The 14,393-nt window shown below is 40.5% G+C and overlaps 1 protein-coding gene across 1 annotated transcript in view; it reads left to right on the top strand.

Moving 5' to 3' along the window:
* Positions 1 to 13,282: 13,282 nt before the first annotated feature.
* The window catches only part of brsk2a (BR serine/threonine kinase 2a), a 155,039-nt gene continuing 153,928 nt past the window's right edge, over positions 13,283 to 14,393 (top strand). Inside the window, exon 1 of the mRNA XM_026311416.1 lies at positions 13,283 to 13,397. Within this exon, the coding sequence (XP_026167201.1) occupies positions 13,304 to 13,397 (94 nt within the window). The 5' untranslated portion in view covers positions 13,283 to 13,303. The remainder of the gene's footprint in view (positions 13,398 to 14,393) is intronic.

The raw sequence follows: 14,393 nt of genomic DNA, 5'->3' as shown, positions 1-14,393 counted from the left end.
GGTGTTTCATATCTACAGGACTTTTCTTAGTCTGACAGATTCGACAAAAGATATAATATAGTAATAAAATAATATAATATGATAGTCACATTTTTCGTATTGTTCTGGATCAACACTCTGTCCTACACTCGTGCTCTCAGAATATCTGGTTCCAGACAAAGGCCCAAGAGGCTATTATTCCTGCATATTCTCTGCTCAGAGAGATGTAAAGTTACGTCATTTATGAAAAGATATCCTTCTGCTTTATCCACCATTTGAATGTTAGGTCAAAGTATCCTTCATATGACAGAATATGCACAGAAACTGACACAAAAGGTCAAAGTAAAGTTTTTTGACCAGTTTAATAACCTGTCTGTGTAAGTTAAAAGTGTAAACCTTGGCTAAAAACCACTATGACAATTGGGCTAATCTGTAGTCTGTTTTAATAGTCACATGTTTAGGTTTGCATTTACTCAAATGTTTTTGGTTGGAAATGCTTTGAAAAGCAAACCTGAGCAGATCAGCTCTTGCCTCATGCAAATAAAGTGATCAGTTCGGCATGAACCACAGGTGTGCAGAAGAAAAGAGCCTTCACCTTCATATTGTTACATTTACAATCCTTCTTGTTTTTAAATCTTTGGTTTTTAAATAAGTAGGATATACAAAATCTGAATATCTTATCAGTAAGTACTTTTTAAAAATGATTATAACTGTTTTTGTTTTGTCCATATTCACAGACCTGTGATCATGAACATTTTAATCTAGGTCTTCAGTTATTTTCCCATAAACCACCTTTCAGCATCATTATTGGTCCTAATGCGTTTATTGTAAGAAGCTTAGTGTATTGATAGCCCTAGATGCCCCATACTGGGAACATTATGATGTCTGCATTGATGGAGCCCATATATGTTGACTCATATTATTCTTCTACATGGGCTGGCATGGAAGTTCCTGACTAATTGAGAGGTTTTCAGAAACCCTGTGTTTGGTAAATGTGCCAAATCATTCATATTTATTTAGAAGATGTACACAAGATAACAAAATGAGGCTGGTTGTAAGGAAAAGTCAATTCAGGTACACCTAGCTGCTCAGATATTACGTGATCACTGACACTTTGCTGGTTTACATAACCAAGTAAGCAAATGTTGCTTATACAGACTAGTGCTGCCTGCCGTTCCAGTGAAATATGTCTTTTTGTGATAATGTAGTGCTACAGGTCTAAACATTCAAATGACCATTTTCACTTCATTGTGTAATAATAACAGACACCTGTGCTTTGTAGATGGCTTTCATTCAAACCTGTGTTGTGCTGCAGTTGAACATTAAGCATTTACCCAAAGCAGCTGTGAGGGTTTCTGTCATCATACAATTGGACAGAATTACTTAAAGAGGAATAGTACAAATACAAAAACATAAATAATAGTTCAAATACATAAAATACAGTAAACACATTAATTACTGTATCACACTAAAATGCTCACATTTATTGTAGGACACTTCAGAATAGAATAAAATCTAAATTAATTGATCAAATTTAATTAGAGCTGGATTTCAGTGGATATACCTTTAGAAACAGAAAAAATGTGCATTGAAAATAAAGGAATAGCTTGTCTGACTGAGCAAACTGAAGTTCCTGTAGTTTGAGTCTGTCTATCTTATGAATCTATTATGTTGCTTTCATTCTTTATATATTTTGACAATTTTCCCTACACCTCTCTTGTCCTTGGTTTTGTTTATATTACCAACTAATGGCTCAATACAAGCAGTTCCCCAGCAGGGGGTGCTATTATAAAGGTATTTTTTCACCTGCTTTATACTGAAATCACGACCATGGACTTGCATCCAAATGTAGTCCAACTAGTTTCTTCCTCATTGAGAAACGATGCTAGTGTTCCTATTACTTATTATGCTTACTTATTCTTTGGGCGGGGGACTGAGTGGGTGGACAGGTTCAAACCCAGAAACATTTTAAACATATTATCCTCTTTACCACCATGTCAAGAATATTTAGAATATTTGCAGCTCATATTTTTATTACCTAATCAAATCAAATAATTCATTAAGATTTACACATTCCCCTTCAGACCCAGGTCTACTATAGTGGTTTGACGGCACTGTGGCTCCCTGGGAGTCCTCCAGGTTATCTTAAAGATTAATGCAGAAAAAAATATTGATCCTTCCTTAAAATATAACACTGTTTTGAATCAGAGACAGAAAAATTAGCCACTGAGAACCAGGCCATTATCCCAAGCCAATTCTCCTCAAACGGCATCCTGGCTCATTATTTTAAACTGCATCTTTGCCATGGACTGTGACATGAAACGTAACAAAAATTTCGCTCTAATGTGTTCAGGTGCTCCTGTGTGTCACTGTGACAGTAAAAGACACTGCTGGAGACAGATGGATTTCTATTAAATATCTGTGAAGTCATACTTCATCTCCTGTTGTTTAATGTCCTCACTTTGCCTACAGCAATGTACTCCAAACTTTCCCAGACTCTAAGGAACTTCTATTTGTCCTTGCTACTGAATTACTTGTCTTTGTCTCTATCTTCCACCACCACTTTCGCTGGTCTTTGGAGCGTATGCCAATTCAATCACTGCTAGCCTCCCGGTGGAATGAAGAACCACTAGTTCGTCATGTTAGCTTCCCCTCTCACACCACAGGGTCAGTTGCCAACATGCTGTTATTGCACAGGGCATTGGGACTGAGGTGTGTCTGCTGTGGGTGATATCCTACCTGTCTCAGCCTGCTGTGTAATAGAGAGCAATCTAATCACCACCTCCTCTTTCTCCTCCAGCTTCTGTTTAGAAATAGAGCTGAAGAGCTGAGGCAGAGGAAACAAGGCCACATCAATCATAAAAGGATTCTCCAGGGACCAAGCTCACTCTTACAACTCTGTCAGAACAACATCCATCTTGCTCATGTTACCTTACTTTACCTCAGACACATCCTTAACAACACATACTTTAAACCGACAATTCTCTATGACTCCAGCTCCTTCCTTGCTAAATTGCCCTTTCCTATTTTTCAACACAAATCAAACATATTTATTTCTCTTTCCCTTTCATCTCACAGTCACTGCTCACCTCTTTTCCCTTTAAATCCTTCCCCCTTTTCTTCCCTGTCCTTACTCTCATTTCTTTTCTTGGCTTCCAAACTCACTCCATGCACACCTTCTGTCGACAGCTGATAACATCCCTGATGGAGCTCCTTTATTAGCCACCCACAGGCAGATTAACCAGAGCAATAATATACCAATCAACAGCAATTATGCACAGATAAGCTCAGGGAGAGCTCTGCTGGGTGCGGGAAATGGTGTGGTAGTTGTAGAGTGATTTGGTGTGTTTTAGTACCGGATTAAAGATTGCATGTCTGTGCATACATTTACATCTATTATAAAAGTGTATATAATTTAGTTAGTTAATGTGTTTAATTAACTTTGAGAACCTGTCATTTTAATCTTTTCATCCACTCATGGGGCACACAGAGTATGTACACATGCAGTATATATCTATATGTCTAGACATCTCTTTCTACACACACACTTATCTATCTTCCTATCTAGACAGATAGATAGATAGATAGATAGATAGATAGATAGATAGATAGATAGATAGATAGATAGATAGATAGATAGATAGATAGATAGATAGATAGATAGATAGATAGATAGATAGATAGATAGATAGATAGATAGATACACTGTAGATGTAAAATTGGTTTAGCCCCTTGGCCTCTATCAGGTGTCAACTGAAGGCATAAGCAGCCAGGCGGTATGCTCATTTGTGTAGTCTCAAAGTTATTATCGAAGGTATGATCATGAGTGCAACAAACCGGCTGGATAAACAGAGGTTTTGAAACAATATGGTGCATCATTACTCTCTCTGTGTATTGTTATGATTGAAGACATCCCTCCTCCCATCATTACAGCATATTAAAACACTTGAGTTATCATGTTAGCAGTTGTTTGTTTGGTTTTTTTGGACTTCACTGCCTGAACAGCAGCCTGCCATTGTTACTGAGCAGCCAAATGATGATGAAAATGAGTGGAAGAGTAGGTATGAGTTTCCTGCCTGCAGGCATTCACACAGCAGCCAAGTCTGATTTGAAGAACAGCTGTGTACATTTAACCCTCCTCCCTGTTTTACATGCACAAACATGTGCATGTATGAACCCACATGTGACAGCATGTGCACATGCATACATGCTTGCATGCACATAGAAACACAGAAGCAGGAGCTTTTTTAATGGCAGACCAAAGACCCTGGAAGCTGTTTACTGTTGTGCAACTGGGAAACACACCAATCTTTCAACTCCAGATCTGCTTTATACCAGCAAACTTGCCAAGCTGTGTGTGCAGATGCACACACAGCCCCCCATAGAATGATCCCATTGTCCTATCAAAGTGGATCTTAAATTGTACTTTGCTTATTTCATTTTGCAATTTCAGTTTCAAGTATGGCACAGCACATTTTGATTATTCTCATAGTTTCAATGTCAAATGGTCATTGTGTAATTTTTAAAACTGGCAGAAACTGTGTGAGTACGAATATGTAGGTCACTGTCTCCTCCAACCTTAGGGTGTCTTGGCCCATGACCTCCAAAAGTTAATCCTGGAGCACAAAATGAAGCAGGCATTTACCATTTCTTCAAGCATGAAATGAAATACATTTATTTTGGCTGTCTCAGCTCTAATTATTTCTGAGGATTTATGACAGTGTCTATGTTATTTGTTTAAAGGCAGGGTATACACATGCACTGTGGTAGCCTCACATTCTTTTACAATGTCACTGGAGAAGCTCTGTGGAGCTTATGTCTCTCAGTTCAATGACCTTAACACCTCTGACTGATTTGGGCGGGGGAACGTGTTTGTATGTGTGTGTGTGTGGATGGCCATGTGTCTGTTTGTGTGCATGACAGGGTAAGGTTAATTGAAGTTGTTAGACTGAAAATGATCCCCTCAGGGGGGACATAGCAAGTGGAGGCAATGGGTGCGTTCAGTACTGGGTGACAAAGGGAGACCAGCAGAGAGGGATGTTATGGGGAGTAAAGGGTTTGGTGGGGGTCAAAGGGATTGCTCCTCACCGCCAGTGCTCAGAGGCAGTTATACATAAGGATGGAGAGATGAAAAGATTTATCTAAAGGTCAGGTGTGTATGTCCTTCCTTTTATGCAGCCCCTCACCAATTGCTGTTTTTGTCTTTGTTCCATTTGTTTTTCTTTGGCTAGATGGCAAATTGACCCTTTTTCATACTATGTCTTATTAATTTATATATAACCTTTACCAAACCAAGCTGTGTGCCACCCCCATGTTCTCCCTGTCTCACACAGTCCTCCCTGTATCTCATTCTGTCTGTCTGTCCCCTGCTGTGGCCTTTCCCCTCTTCTCCCATACTGGCCTTCATTTCATAGATGACAGGCTGGCTGACTGTAATCCAACAGATGCTGGGGCGGGGAGGCCTGACCAACTGTTTTAACTCCAATCAGCTTTTATTGCTCTCCAGAGGAACCCCACACAACCCCATGCCAGCCTGACATTTCAGAGAGCAGGAGAGTGGAAGAGAGTGTAGGAGAATAGGACACTACATATATATATATATACATATATGTGCATATATATCTGTGTGTGCACGTGTAACTCTGTGTGTTGGTGTGTTGGTGTGCTGATTAAAGCAGGGGGCTGATGAGGGAAAAAGGGTGACAGTCATTACCCTCTGTGCCTGGTGTGGGGCCAAACCGCTGGCTTCAATCAATTTAGACACATGTGTTTGTGTGCGTGTGTGTGTGTGTGTGTGTGTGTGTGTGTGTGTGTGTGTGTGGGACACAGAGAGAGAGTCCAGCATCAGCAGGGATGGAGATGTCACGGGTAATGCATCTGCCACTGACGCTCGTTCCCGACAGCCTGAACCACCCCTGCATGGACGACGTCTGTCGCCTCCACCTTATCCTCCATCCATCTCTCTCGCTGCACCCCATGTCCATTTTCCAACCTCCCATCCCTCCCTCTGAGACAAAGACAAAAGCCTCTGCAAATTACTAAAGTACGACTTTCAAGCTGCTATTCAAACAAGATGATCCTATATTGTGGTTTGTGTTATCAGAGAAGTCTCAGGTCTGGACTGCTGTATCTCTAAAGTCTCCCTTAATGTCACTGTGCAAATAGTTATTATCAAAAATGTAGCACTTTACCTGAAGTAGTAGCAACATTGTTTATTAAATTGTTAGGTACTTGAGCATCTAAAAAAACAACAACGTAATTTCCAAGCGATTATGCAGGCAGTTTTAACGCAATTATCATACTATTCCTGTGCCAAATACAACACTTCCTGTCATAGATTTGGTATGACAAGGGTAGAATGAAAGTTATTTAAGAGAAGTCATTTTGTTGTGATTTGTAACAGGATGTACCTCTGCTAATTTAACTTAGTTCTTTGTGGACTATAAATGAGGCATCTCATAGTTTGTAAAGAATAAAAATTAGCTGATTTTAAAATGTTGTTCTGCTCTTTGACCGTCAGTAAATCTACAAAGCCTCATTTGTACAGTTCAGCAGCAGAATCACAGACATCCCGAAGCCATCAGTCATTTGATAAAAGGGTACCTCTGTTTATCTGATGATTAATGGGGTTTTAGTGCTCTCTGCAGAGCTGTCAGCCACTTGAACTCTGCAGCATGATCTGCAGGCTAATAAAGCCAGTGAGGAGCACAGAAACGCTTAAGAGGTGCATGTGAATCTTCTCTCTTCTAATCACTTTTACTGCTACGGCCACAAAAAGGTGACGTGACCTTGGTCATCGCGGTGTTGTAAAACAGGACACTGATATCCTACATGCACACTTCAAACACAAGACTCGTGCAGACACATGAATAATCTTCTCAAACATGTTTGCGTTAATATAAGAAGCTGCTCATACACATACATTATTCATACATTTTTGAATTTCCCTTCATAAGGGTTAATCTTATCTTGTACACATGTAGTATTTTTGATTAAGTTAATGACATTAAAGGCTTTCTTTGGCTGTCAGTCACATATCTAAATGTTTTTTTAATATGTCAGAAATGTGTAGATATCTGTTATCTATACATTTATTTAACATGTTTGTAACTTGTTCCAATACCAGATGAGGGGTCTACAGTCATGTTAATGAAATTAAGGCTAGATGCTGTTGCCCTGTCTTTTCTATATTCCTTCTGCAGAGTAACATATGAAAGCCTTTTAATTTGTTGCACCTATCTTAGTGGTCAAACTGTAGCACCACTGCTGTCTCCACACTGACTTGCTTTGTGTTTTGAAGTAAGCACCAGTAATGATGCTGCCTTCATGCACATCAAATTGAAGCAAATCAAATGAACAAGCCCAGAACAGCTCTCACTGCAGGACAGAGGGGTGCACAATCAGCCTTCATTTCTTCTCTTCCTTCACAAAACAGTTAGTAATTATTATACCTTCAACAGTACCATTGAGAGGTATAATGTACCCAAATAAGATTGCTCTGGATCTGATTGTCACAAAATGTCTTTATATTGATGTGAAGAGAATCACCTTTTAGCATACAAATTAAACAAAAAACATTTAAATATTTGTTTTCTACACTACTCTGTTTCACCCATATCAAAGATAGTAAAAGGTTAGAGTTGTGTCTTGGGGAGCAGGGGTAAAATTCAGGCTTTGTGCATTGTGGTGTACATGAAACATGATGCGCCATATGTTTTTCTTTCAGGTAAGTCCATTAGATCATGTAGCTAGCACAAGTAGTGAGGTTATAAACACTAGAGCGAATGACTTTGCCAGGAGGTGATTTCAAAGTGGCTAGAGAGGAAAGAGTGCTTTAATATGTGTGAGTCATTTTCAAGGGTAAACAGCCAGTGACAGGGAAAGGTCACCTATGTAGACAGCCCCACAAGCAACTGTTCTTAATAGTGAGTAAATAGGTACTGTCAAACACTGCTTTTAGAACAGATATTTTCTTTTGTCTAGTCAGGAATCTACAGGATATACTGTATATATATATAGGGTCCAAAGTAGGAGCAGGACGGGGGTTAAATGGTAAAAACATGAAGGAAGGAGCACATTCTAGTTAAATATTCCAGAATTTGCTGGCTTTACTGAACGGTGCTGGCAATTCATTTGAGTAAAGCAACAACTCCATCAAATAGGCAGGAAACTAAACATGCTCAAAACAATGAACACCTGGTGATTAATGTGTTTAAAATAAATAATACAAATGCACAGCAAACAATGCTGCTGGTGTATTTTAGTGAAACTCACACTATGAAGAAGAGAGGTATTATTATTTGATTCTATATGAGTGGTATTTCTCTGAACTCAATCTGATAATCAAAAAAGGGGACAACAGGGACCATACTTACTGAATGAATGATCAGTGAATTTATCATAGCAGAATGTGGTTGTTTTAGTCCTTCACCCCACGCTTCCATTAATTGTCCCTGTGATTAGTGAGGCACACACAGCCAGCTTAATTATCCAACACCACAGCCAAACCCTCTACATGATTACCAACACTTTGTTTCTTACACTGCAATTATGTTCTTTGCAATTGCAAAAAGCTATGATTAAAGAGGAAATGCTTTATTTGTTTGTGTTTATGTATGTGTATGTGTTTTATGCTGTAGGTGGTCATGTATCTACGTGCATGATTACAGTGATTGTAAATAACAAACATGTCCTTGCTGTATTTTTTTAAATCGATTAGTAGCCACACTGTCCGCCTCTTTTTATCTTCAGTACGTTAATGTAGAAAAGAAAAAAGTAAATTTCAGGCTTGTTGAAGATGTAATTTGCTGTGTCATGCAGGGATCTAATTTTCTGTCCCAAGACTCAAAATAGGACACAGAAATCCACCTTAATTCATAAAGCATATTTCACTGCTAACAGAGCTATTCAGGGTTGGAAGCTGCAGCATCACAGAGAAGAAACAGAAGCAAACTGGGTCAGATGACTGTGATTTCATGATGTCAGGAGAGGTGAGATGTGTGAAGCAGTGTGAGACATGTGAAAATCAGTCTGTGTTGCCCTGCTGAAATCTGGTCAGATAGAATATGGATACATTTGAATGTTATGAGTGCAACGGAACAATCAGTGTTTCCATTGCCTGTTGTTGTTATTAGAGCATTACGGAGATCCCTGTGGAGGAGGTTAGGGGGTACCAGAAATATAAAAGAATTTGTATCTTTATATCCAGCAGGGGGCAGCGGAGCTGCAGCTGTGCCCCTGTGCAAGTGTGTGTGTGCATGCCTGTGTGTGTGTGTGTTCACGCGTGTGTGCGTACGTGCATGTGTGCGTGTGAGAGAGAGAGGTGTGAGTTTTCCTATCACTACCTCATTCATGTGTGTACAATAAGCATGCTCTAGTGAAATAAATAAAAGCGGACTACTGATCATGCTACATGAACAGTAAAACGTGTGTGTGTGATCTTATGCATTTGCATACAGAAGTGGCAAGGCCTCAAGTGTCCTGTGCTCCAAAGTCCTCTGAGACTTGTGTAAGTGTCCTCCTATTTTGAGACTTTATCTCTGACTACACAACAAAATCCTATGCATCATGTATTACCCTCAAAGATACAGCTTTGTTGGGAATGCAATACTTTTCCATTCATGATATAACTTTAATTTTTTTAAGAATAGCTCAGCTGACAAGTACATGTAATAATACACACTTACACGCAGACAAACTGGCATGTGAAATACAGGTAATAATATCGGCTGAACTGTCACTCACCTGCCTCTGACAGCCTCTTGGGTGTGCCCCTGTTGACTCCCCTGCAATCCTTTGTGTCCTCTGTGGGAGGGGAAGCTATCACTATCACCTTAACAAAGTGCAATCAGATTCCTTCATGTTTTCTCTTCGGTCCCTGATGACTTTCTTTGCATTTTTTCCCACCTTTTTCTTCAGTTTCTGGGTTGCACTCAGGCTCAAAAAGTTTACAAGACTCTTCATCCTAAAATCCACCTTTATTCATTTCCTCACCTCTTCAGTCTTCTAAATGTTTGCAGATGAACACTAATAGTCTCTGTGGTACATGTATGACACACTAATTAATCAACATATTGCTGGCCAATAGTCTTCAGCATGCAGCTACCTGGCAATCCTGCTATGACTTCACATGTGTTTGTGTGTGTAGCAGTTGGCCATGGATGGAAAGACTGTAACACTACAATGATGAGAATGTGTGTGTGAGAGTGTATGATGTTGTCTATGTGCAAACATTTAGTGTAAGGTAATGTGTATATGGCCCCCTGCTGAATCAGTCAGACTCGGCTATGAAGCTATTCATTATATGGGAGTATGACAGAGATATTATGCAGTATGTGCGCAATATCCCATCCTGAGGTTATTGGCCTCTTGCCACACATTAAATGTGTTCCACTTTTGGTAAACCTCTCCCTCTGTCTCTTTGTCCCTCTGTTTTCTCTGGCACACCTCATCTTTCATCACTGGCAAAAATAAACTTATCAGTAGTTTCAATTAAAGAAAAATGATCACAGCATGTCACATTTCATTTTTGAGCCCGTCAGTGTAGCACTGTTTAGTTTGATCAGCTGTTTGCGAAACTAATAGTATGCACCATCCTGTGGAGGGCTGCAGTTGGAGCCAATTGCTATGTGGGCAATGGTAAATTTCTTTTGTCTGAAACAACACTTTGATAATTCTTGCATTGATAAATATTCTGCAAACATGCAAAAGAAAAGGTGCTTTACAATTGTGTTTATTTACTGAATTTCACAGTTTGTTGGCTTTGTACATATACACACTAATGCACAAGTTCAAACACAAACTAAGAAAACTTATTAACTTCTCTGCAGAGGCAAGAGGGAGAGAGAGATGCAGGCCAAGAGGGAGAGGAGAAGGATTGATGGGAAGCAGGGAGGAACAGTCAAGGTGATTAAAAACTCAAGCTACAGATGTTTCTGGAACACTTCAAAGTGGTGTGCCTGCCAGAGCCAGTGCCAGTGCCGGGCATGATGCATTATTGAGATGGTGTCCACCTGGCACCTGGTGCTGACATCACATGCTCTGTCCAGCTGGCACAGTGCATTCACGTGGGTGACACTTTGGGTCACACTCCCTGAACAAACTCAGCACCCAGTTTGATGCAGGGCACCAGGTGAAACAGCACACATGCTCAACATACTACAGACCTCACAGGCATTAAACTGGGACATGTGCAGTTTGTAAACTTGATAAATAAAAAGTACAGCGGCAGGAAATGTTCTTGTGAGCCTTTCCCATGCATTTCCTCTTTTAATCTCTTTGTATACAGTAATAAGATGCTATAGGCAAATATTTCTCTTCTGCCTAAGGATTTATGCATTAAATAGATCTTTCACTTAACACGGCTTTAAACTTAGTTCACAACACTGCACAGTTACAATATTGCAATAAACAATATTGTGTTTTGTCTTTGGAGAAAGATGAATGAAAATTAGATGATGCACTAAAACAATTTAATTCATTAGCTGATAAATTATTGAAATTCATAGAGAATAATTATAATAATAATGGAGTTTGTACTATTAGGAATAGTTAGAGAAAAGTGTGTGAATCTTTCTTAGCCTATGGCCATGCAATTCTGTCTGCTTAATATTTCAGCAGTCCCCCTTAACCTTGTGGTCTTGCCTTGTAATATTTAGAGGTCACATAATGTGTTTTCAGTGTGCATGGAAATCATGTGTGTTTCTGCAGCATGTGTCCCCTGACACCTGTACTCTCCCATGGTGTGAGGAACAGACAGCGTCCAGAGTCACAGGTCTCAGACCAGTGGGGTGTGAAATGAATTGGAGTGCCAACACACTGCCCCCCCCGCTGCACACACACACACACACACACACACACACACACACACACACACACACACTGTGTGGTGTTTATACTTGTATGGGTAAAAAAACGGGTATAAGAAGAGGAGAGAAAGGACACAGAGAAAAAGAAAAAAAAGGAGGCCGAGATGAGAAATTCCTACCCTGTGGTTCTTGGCTGCAATAATGGGACCACACTGAATAAAGTTTGTCATATTAATAAATGCTGTAACACCTTCTGGTAAGAGATGATGTTTAGAGGAATGATGGCTTAGCTTCAACAGTGGTTCAGTCTTTACTGTCCTCAGTCCGGGATTAACAGCTGGGTAAAGTGGGCATCAGTCCTAAGCAGACCCCATGAGGCCCCAGAAGCTCTGGGTTCACTGAATGTCAATTAGCTTTGTTCATTTGATCAAGAACAAATTTGGTATGGAATTTGTGCTGCTTAATTCTACGAGAACCCATGCTGAAATAAAAGTTTAAGAGCTTTTTAAATTGTATTTCCTATTGTGCTCACATGGTGTATATTGCTAAAGGAATTTGCGTTTAAATGGCCACAAACTAACTAAACTTAAGCATTATTGTGACATGGGAGTACTGATTACCGGAGGAAATGGCAAAACCAGACACACTAGACCAAAAGTAATACAACATAAAAAAAGACTGGTTTAGATACAATAGCATTGTTTAAGTGCCAATTTACTCAAAAATAAGTTTTTCACAATTATTTCACTTTCACTCTGAACAATATTTGCAATAGCTACCTCACAGATTATGGATTGTCTAGGGTGAATGAGTAAATAAAACTGTTAATGTTATGAAGAAGGTAAGTGAACAGCCAAAGCTATGATTCAAAGTCAAGTATTTTTTAGATGTCTTATAAACGTCTTTAACAATATAAACCACCATCTTAAGTTTTTTACTTTGAACTGCTGACAAACACAGAACCAAAAATATTTGTATTTTTTAACTTTTTTTTATTTATTTATTTGTCCCTATGGAGACCCAAACGTCCAGCTTTCCCCTAATAGCGTACTAATCTTTGCTCTAAATGTTTATAAAACGAAACTGACATTGTGTGGGCTCAAATTCTCATGCTCACAACCTCTCGGGAAAACAGGCTGAGCTGTTCCAGCAACAAGAAACGGGGCGGCAACATGAAGGGTAATTCGGCTCTCTGATTGGTTGTACGCGCTGTCAATTATCCTCGGGCGCTCCGCAGCACCTTCCACAGACGCACAGCGGCAGCGCAGCTTCCACCGACAATGATATTCAAGGCACTTGCGGCTCGTCTGCAGCGATAGGAGGAAAGAAGAGAGGAAAGAGAGAACCTCACCTCCTCAAACAGCGAGTGAGGTCGGGAGAAAGAGGCAGAAAGCCACAGAGGAAGAGGAGAGGCTGTGGAGTTAAAGAAAGAAAAGACAAGCCTTGGACCTTCAGCGAGGAGTGTTTGAATTGTCTCCGCTTTATTATTAAGTGTCTAATTTTAACACAGATTCGACATGTCGTCATCTGGTAAAGACAACAGCGGTGCCCAACATGCCAATTATGTGGGACCTTACCGTTTGGAGAAGACACTCGGGAAGGGACAGACAGGTTAGTTGGGACAGCTTGCTCACCGCATCCTCTTTTAATTGCACTATTTATTTTCGGGGCGCTCCGCGGCCAGTTGAAATTTGGCCGGCTTGGTGTCTGCAGGTGATAAACAACTAACCGCTTACTTACAAACACCTGTCCAGCCGTGGGAGGAAATTCAAGGGTTGTTATTTCGCCGGTGAGCTGACACAGACGCTGATCACACAGTGTGGGACGAAGGGGGATTTCAGGTGATGTTGCTGTACGTTGGTTTGTTGGCTGTGCGTTGGCGTTGGACTGGGTGTGTGTTTGTGTGTGTTTGTGTGTGTGTGTGGAACCAGGAGCAGAGCAGCGTGGAAACACCGACAATATGATGGCTGTGTGCCGGGCTATGAAAATGAACTTTTTTGTATACTGGCTGCCCCTCCCCTCTGTGTGTGTGTGTGTGTGTGTGTGTGTGTGTGTGCCCTGTGATTGGAGCACAACGCCCGTTAATCCCGATTTGCCTGATACACTGATCTATTCTTAGTCCGCAGGCACGCAGAGAGGGCGACAGGCGTTTCTCCTGTAGGCTCTGGCTGCAAATCCATCGGTTTCCTCCGATGTGGAGTAAAATTTCCCACCTGGACAGATCACACCATGAGCTGCTCACGAAGCTGGGAAATAAAAGCTGCGCTGATCTACATTCCTGTACCTCAGGAGATGTAACTGGGCTTCCTGAAGAAGGGGCACATGCGTTCTCTCAGTATAGACAGCAATGACGCTGCAGTTTGTTAAAGTTGTTAAAGCACTTATACAGTTAATGGTAAAAGAGGAATTCATTGCATAAGATCTGAAGCTCCTGAGTTATGCAAGCATTATGGTATGGTTTTGTTTGCATACAGTGTGAGCACTATAGAACAGTTCAGTGCTGTTGTCAACATTGGAGACTGTATTTTCTGCAGCAGTCAAGAGAAGCGCATGCAGCCAGTGGAGCCCTGTGAAACATGGGCAGACAGCCCTGTGTAGGCAGAGATG

This window comes from Mastacembelus armatus, chromosome 6, assembly GCF_900324485.2.
Source record: "Mastacembelus armatus chromosome 6, fMasArm1.2, whole genome shotgun sequence".
NCBI lineage: Eukaryota > Metazoa > Chordata > Actinopteri > Synbranchiformes > Mastacembelidae > Mastacembelus > Mastacembelus armatus.
The sequence above is the reverse complement of the archived record's forward strand: the minus strand, read 5'-3'. Positions and strand labels throughout refer to the sequence as shown.